The following is a 7,800-nucleotide window of genomic DNA, read 5'->3' on the forward strand; positions in this document are numbered from 1 at the left end:
TCACCTTCTCAGGCAGCCTCAGTATGGAGAGCATAGATTTTAAGCAGGACCACTGTGGCATGTGAGAATTCCTATTTCCACTTGTCATTTCCCAACTGGGACTTTGTTCAGCAACATTTTCTTAATTACACATTTCTGATAGCCTTGCCAGCAAAGAGGTGGGACAACCCTTACCGACCTGTCCCATAGGTGTTTGGGGTGCTGTCGAAGGAAGGGGCAGGGCGGCGTTGGCCGAAGCACCCTGAAGAAACAGTCCAAGAAACAAATTTACTTGTGGGAACAGGGAGAAGTTGGCTCCAACAATCCACACTGGAAAGCCAAAGCTGCTCCCTCAAACCTGGCCTCAGCCTGGCTCTAGACATAAACCGAAGGCAGCAACCCATTGATTTTTCCAGCCCTTGGATCCACCGTCAGCCTGGGATCCAGGCCTTGGGTAATGAGCAGCCTGGACGGTGAATAGGGTTTGGAGTTGAAATCCATCTGAGGCCTCTCTCCCTGCCAATGTCTACAGCTTAATAATTGCTTCCTCGTTCCTGCCGCATTCAGGTTCAAGAGAAGCGCAAGCCCCTCCAGCGGCATTATGCAAATGGAGCCCACTGCGTTCCTGCGGCGGCATATAGAATATGTAAATTTATGGCAGTGGCAGAGGCTGCTTAAGACAGAAGATTTCTCAATGATGAAATTAGATTTTCTGGAAAGAGCCTTCCGAAGACTTGTCTCTGTTCCCCTGCCTCATGCTATGCTGTGTAGCCACCAAACTGGTGCTCTGAGAAATAATTAACTGAATTACAGGCTGAAACCTATTTAAAAAAAAAAAAAGAAAGAAAGAAAGAAGGAAAGAAGAAACAAACCAGGTTTTGTGAGGCCACAACAAATCCATGCTTTCTGGAACATGTAAACAGGAATAGGCGCTTCGAGGGAGGGTAGGTGGGAGGTGGGCGGGGGAGCAGCAGGGTTCTTAGTTGGCAGGAGGAATTGACATTGGACGGAGAGCTTCAGCATCACATTGGCCTTCATACCGGGGTCCGTGGAGCTTCCAAGGGGGGCCGAGGGTGGGAGGGCAGATGGAGCCCTGCTTGCAGCTTCAACCTAGCACTGCCACTTTCATCTGCGTTACGTACCTGCCTTCTCCCAATTTTGTAGGAAGAAAGCATTCACGTCCTTTAAAAACGTTGAAAAATGATCCATCTAGACCAGAGGTTCTCAAACTTGAACATGCATCAGATGTACCAGGAGGGCTTGTTAAAACACGGATTGCTGGGTGCTATTCCCAGAGTTGCAGACCAAGTCGGTCTGGGGAGGGATCCGGGAAGCACCTTCCTAATGAGCTCAGGGTGATGGCTGACAATGCGGGGGCCAAGGAGACACACCCCGAGAACCACTGCCCTGCGCTAAAGTCTTCATCTGACAGATTGGAGAGACTGAAGCCTAAAGAGTTCTGTGCATTGTCAAAAGCCACACCGTGGAGTCCAGGGGAGGGCACAGATCTGGCTCTTTCCACTACCCTCATCCTTATCATTTCATTGAGATCATCTTTGTTGCCATTCCCATTTTCTGAGCCCTTCCCATGTGTCAGGCACTTACACACCTCACTCTGTGTAGCCTTCACCACCGTGCTGGGCAGGGGCACTGTCATCTCCAAGAGGATACTGTTTGGGGCTGAACGTTTGTCTCCCTTGAAAATTCATACGTTGATGTCCCCATTCCTTACCCCACCTCCTCTCTCTGTGTACCTCCCCATCCATGCACATATAAGGAAGAGGTCATGTGAACACAGAGTGAGAAGAGAAAGCCTTCTCTGAGAATTGAAACTTGCCAGCACTTTGATCTTGGACTCCCAGCCTCTGGAGCTGTGAGAGATAAGTGCATGCTGTTTAAACCCCTGTCTACGGCATTTGTTACAGCAGCCTGAGTTGGCTCAGATAGTCCCTGAGACTCCATTCAAGCTGCCTCACCTCTTGATCCTCGGGTTTGTCATCTGTAAAATGGGACTTTCTGACCCTTGGGAATGTTGGGAGGATTCCATGAGGTTTTGCACATAATGTGCTGAGCTCAGAGCCTAGCCCACAGCAGTTAGATCATAGTAATTACTGTTATTCTTGTAATTATTGTTATTAATTGAATTGTGGGGATTAACTGAATATGGGGACACAGAGGGGGGTTGTGAAATGAGCTGAGGGTTAGGAATGTGAGGATCTCAGTTCTGATCCCCAGCCCTAAGTCCACCTGCTGTGAGACTTGGGGACATGTCATCACCCTCTAGAAGACCTGGTTTTTGCAGGAGTGGATGGAACTTGGTGGCCCTGGAACGCCCAGTTGTATGATCTCCCATAATTCCAAGAGTGGGGCTGTTTGTCATTCCCATGTTGCCTGAGTGGTTGGCGTTCAACTTCCCCTGGACTGCTGCTTAGCCTCCTCCTGGCCTCCTTGTCTTGCCCCAACCACTCCACCTTTCGAGAATTTTCAGATGGCCACCAGATTCAGTGTTCTCCTGCTCAGCCCTTCTGTGGCTCTCTATTTCCCTTCCTTGGATCAAGTTCAAGCCTCTTAGCTTGCACCCGGTCTCCTTCATGCTCTGATGCCTCTCAGCCCCTCACTCCCCGTCTCTCTCTCTCTTCCCATCTATTTTCCAGTAACACACAGAAGTACCCTTAGGTACTGGCCCTTGGGCACCATGCTGTTTCCTGACTTCCTCTTCTTGTTCTTACAATGCCTTTTGCCTGCTACTCCATCCCTGCCCTTCCTCTCTGTCTGCTATCTATTTGAACTTCAGTGCTCAGCTCACATATTTTGTGCCTTAAGACTCTTCCCCTCACTGACCTTCTCCCTGCCTCCAACCCCATACTGTAAGAGGCACTTCCTCTGAGCTGCATGTATGTATCTCATGCTCGTCCTTAACACTTCTATTGTAATGGTCTCCTGAATTTCTCATCTTTTCCACTGGACAGTGACTAGTTTAAAGAAAGAGACAAACTTCTGCATCAGGCTTTTGGAAATGTTCTGCTCTGTTGTTTGTTTTATCTGCTGCCTATAAACCTCATGTGTGCGGGGGCTATATATATATTGTGTTGCCACTATAATTGCCATATGTTTTTCCATGCTTTGCACATAAGGGATGCTCAATCCTTGAATTAATAAATCCAAAATCTCTGCCCATTTTCACAGGTTTCTTAGTAACCATAATATCCCTGCTGCCTACCAAAATGTCTGGCATGGAAGTGCTCAGGAAATAGTTCCTGAATGAATGAATAGATGAGTAAAACAAGTGATTTAATAGATAAGTGTATCAGTCAGCTGTTGCTGCATGACAAACAGACATGGAATCCCAGTTGCATACAATAATAATAGAGATTTATTTTTCATCTAGCTTTATTCTGCAAGTCAGGTGGGACAGTTTTGAGCTGCAGGCTGTGTCTGGCTCAGCTCCACATGCCTGCCATCCTCCGTGGGCTGGCACTGTCGCCAGAACACGTTCTTCTCATGGTAAGGGCAGAGGTGCAAGAGAAAAAGTGGAAACACACAAGATTTCTTAAGGTCTCATCCCAGAACTAGCACCCTGCCCCTTCCATTCATATAACCCTGGTCAAAACCAGGCACATAGTCAAGCTCAAAGTCCGTGCAGAGGGATGTGCGCTCTAGGGGGAGAGGTTGCAAAGTCCCATGGCAAAAGCCATGGATACAGAGAGGGGTGAAGGATCAGGGCCAATAATTCAGTCTACTCCAATGACCAACCCCAGCTATCTAGCCTAGAGCTCATGGCACATAGCAACCACTTGCTATGATTGCTGAGACAAAGTGGCCGTGGTGCCCCTCCCGTGTTCAAGACGCTAGAACATCTTTGCACTTTCTGCATTTTATGCCCTCCTTCATCTCCCACCCTGCAATTTTCAATGATTTTCCAGTGCTTGCATTAAACAATCTCCAGGTCTCTGCCCACAGGCATTGCTGTGCTGGGGCATGTCACAATCGTGGCTCCCCCCAGCCTATCTTTCTCCCGGCCCACAGTGCATGTTGTGAGGGTCCCCCTGATGTTTAATGCATGAACCCACATCCTCCCAGCATCCGCCGCAGACAGATTCTCCCAGCATGGGAACGGCCATGAAATCAGATGACTGTACAGGAAGCAGTCGGCCCCCGCCCCCCACCCCCCGCCTTCCAATTGTTGTGAGGCTGCCCTGCTTCGAGTCAATTCCAGTTTTGTAATCTCTTTTATTAATGTGCCGGAGGCAGAGAAAAATGCATTTGTAATTTCCCCTTAATGGCTGGTGGAACTTCTTTTTGCTTTCTTTGTGAGCATTTGTTTGTGGTACACACACACACACACACATAGGCGCACGCGCTTTGGGTCAGGATGAATTGAGTGGCAAGACAGTGGATGTCAAAGCACAGGCACAGAGTCTTGGAATATTTCAGCAGGAAGGGTCTGAGCCCAATGGCTGCCACATTGTGTTCCCAGAGCCCCAGGCTTCCTCAAAATAGCATCAGAAGGTATCACAGGGTGAGAAGAAGTGGGGTGAATTTGCAGCCCCTCACCCCTGCCCTTGCTTCAATCAGAGCATCTCTGTTTTAACCTGCTTTGTATACTATGGCTATCCACAGGCTTGTTTGGAATGAAAGGTACCACTGCTATAACAAATATGCAATAACCCTTGTTTCTTCTGCCCCGGGTTTCACAGAAAAGAAAACCAAGTCTCAGAGAGCCTGTGACTAATCCAAAGTCACAAGCTGAACTGAGGGTGAGGGTATTTGGGGACTGGGCCCTCTGTCTTCTGATTCCAAACTTGATATTCCTTGCCTACAAATAGGTTATATCTCAGAACGCTGAGTGACCTCACTAAAATGGCTTGATATATACATTTTTCATCTCCTGAACACGTTTACCATGGATGCTTGTGTTGAAGGAAAAAGCCATGGTGGGGAGGTCTCCTTTTCCTTGCCATAAAGGAAATGAATATTTACTGAGCACCTAGAATATTCCAGGCACTGGAACTGCAGGTACTTTTGATATTTATTATGTAGCCAAAATCTTACCACCAGGTGGGAATTACTGTTTTCTATGTTACAGATGAGGACACTGAGGTTCAGATGGGTAAGGGACTTCTTCAAGCACACATGGCCAGGACATGGTGGAAGTGGGATTCCAACCTGGGTTCTCCTTATGTTAGAGAGATAGTAAAGTTTTAAATAACTTAGCTCTTCATGGATCTTAAAAGTCAGAATCATTCAAATGATAATATATGATGACAGTGACCACAGCTGCTGCCAGATATTGAGTGCTTACCTTGAGCCTGGTGCTTAACTGAGCGCTTTACATGTAGGGCTGCCAGGTACAGTTGTGCAGGGTGTGTACTGCAGAAGAGCTCCCAGCCAAAGGGTCAGGGGAGAGCTGAACTCAATCTTTAAGCTGCTCAGCAGACCCTTAGGTAAGGCTTCATGACCCTGGAGGAAGGGGGTATGTTCTCTAATCAAAGGCACTCTGGGCAAGCTGCTCTTCTGTTTGAACACCTGATCTTACGCTCCTATAGTGAGAAGAGTATCTTTGTGACTATCTTCATTTTAAAGATGAAGAAACAAAAGCACAGGGAGGTTAGATTTCTTGCCCAGCATTTAGCGGCAGAACCAAAATTTGAACCCAAGTTTGCAAAACTCGAAGGCTAGAAGAGGTAGGAATTTGCAATGATACCCACTCATACTCCCTGCTCCCCCAAAGACTGTTGGGTTTCACAAGGTTCTAAAGATAGAATCTGGGGGTTCAAGGTTGGAGGGTTTCTGGGAGGAGGTGTTCGCTGTCATATATAACAGAAATCAAGAGAGACTCTGAGACAGCAAACAACCCTTAAGGATCAATCCAGTTGGGCTTCTTCAAACAGTCTCTTTTGGATCATGTGTTTGTACTCCTGTCCTCCACCGCTCTCTCCAAAGGAGAGCCCATGGAGTGGGCAAAGTACACTCAGGTCGTGTGGATCTGATCTTCCCCCACCCTGTACCCTCTCTCCTGGAACAGCCTCAAGCTGGAAGAAGACTCCCTGGAGAAAAAATGTCTACTCAAAGCCAATTGTCACGCAATGTCCCAGAGCGAATTACTTATTCTGAGGGACCCCGAGGTGGCTTGAGGACTTGACAAATAAAGAGGAAATAATTTGCAATGTGCTGTTTACACATAATCAGAGTGTACTAAGAAAAAAAATAGTGTCACAGCCTACAGCTTCCCACGTTTTATTTTGATCTTCTCCTAAATCATTACATAAGTGGAGAGGCAGCTGAAGACTAATGTTTTTGGGGAAAAAAAAACACGTTTGGGTGTGTTTGGCCAAAGGGAGGAAGGACTTTCTGTAAACACAAAGGCGTGGTCAAAGAAGGTTGAATGGGACCTTGTCCCCCACCTCCCCAAAAACGAGGCAGTAAAAGACAGGTCCTCAGAACTCTTGCTCCTGCCTGAGGCAGGCACTCCATAAGACTTATGGCTGTGGGTCCTCCCATCTATCCCAGGAGGTCGGTTCTATCACTGGCTCTATTTCACAGGTGGGGAAATCGAGGCCCCAAGAGACAAAGTCTCCTGTCCAAGGACATGTGACTTGCCCAAGCTGAACCCAGGACTAACCACCCAGGTCAGGCTGATGTTGGAGTCCGGGATTTTTTTTCACTTCACCGTTCAGCCTCTGAGCAGTTTCCCTAAGTTTTGATGCTGGTCCTTCATTTTGGGGGCTTAAAACAGGGGTTCCTTTCTCCAGGGGAGAGTCTTGGGGAGGCAGTGCTGTTTCTGGTTCCGGTTGTCCTCTGTTGATCACTTCCACTGCACGTGACTAATAAAGCAGGGCAAGGGCGTCACTGGGGACAAAGGAGACTCAGGCAGGAGACCTCAGGGAGCCGCATGGTGACAGGGGATGTTGCTCATGATTTAAAGGGAAGGCCCGCCCAGGGATGGCCCCAGTTCTGGATTTTCTCCGAATATTTCTTGGAGTTCCTCCTTTCCCTTTCCCCGTCCCCTTGAGAAATTGGATATCTTTGCCTCCACTTACCCACCTTCTCTCTCACCTCCCTTGACTTTGAGGACCCAAGATATCCTCTTAGAACTTCAGAGTTGTTCATCCTTCTGGGTTGGGACCCACCTTCCCTTCTCATTGGCCTAGGACCTTGGAGCCACGGGACTGCAAAAGGAGATCTAGTCCAGCCCCAGAATCAAGGTGGGTGAAGTGACCCCATTTTATAGACAAGTCCTCAGAGGCCAAGTGCTTACTTCAAGGCCCAAAGTAGAAGAGAGGACTCAGATCCACGCTCCAGCCCCCAGGACCCCATCTACCAGGTTTCTCCTGTAGGGGAGCCTGCCCCTCTCTTTGTTCTCCACCCGCCCCTGTGTCTCCGAGCCGTGTGCAATTTACATCTACACGCGCCCACATTTGCATGAAACACACAGACACACACACAGGACTGCTCCTGGCTTGAACAACAAGGGATGCCAAATGCCGTTCACATCTTTCTGGGGAGGAGTGCATCCATCTCGATTCTGTGTTTGCCAAAGCGCCATACGTACCAGACGTACATATATTCCGCGTGAATTTCCTTAATCTCCCTCACAGCTGTCCCTCTCCACGGCCTCTGCTAGAGCATTCCCAAATTACTTGTCTCTTGGCTGGTATAGCAGCCTGTTCCCTGACTCCCTCCATCCCTTTAAAAACAACAAGAACAGCAACAAAATCGTAATAATAATGAGTGCTGTTAATGTAGCCCCTACTATGTGCTGGGTGTTGGGTACATGACATACATGTTGCAACCCTGGAATGGAAGCATTATTACCCCATT

General features: G+C 48.1%; 1 protein-coding gene across 1 annotated transcript; it reads right to left on the reverse strand.

Annotated features, from left to right (window-relative positions):
* Positions 1–267: 267 nt before the first annotated feature.
* Positions 268–579, reverse strand: LOC113913046. The gene is given in 1 exon segment (XM_027576989.1): positions 268–579. A coding segment is annotated over 1 exon segment (312 nt).
* Positions 580–7,800: the final 7,221 nt, after the last annotated feature.

Source organism: Zalophus californianus, chromosome 14 (genome assembly GCF_009762305.2).
Source record: "Zalophus californianus isolate mZalCal1 chromosome 14, mZalCal1.pri.v2, whole genome shotgun sequence".
Taxonomy (NCBI): domain Eukaryota; kingdom Metazoa; phylum Chordata; class Mammalia; order Carnivora; family Otariidae; genus Zalophus; species Zalophus californianus.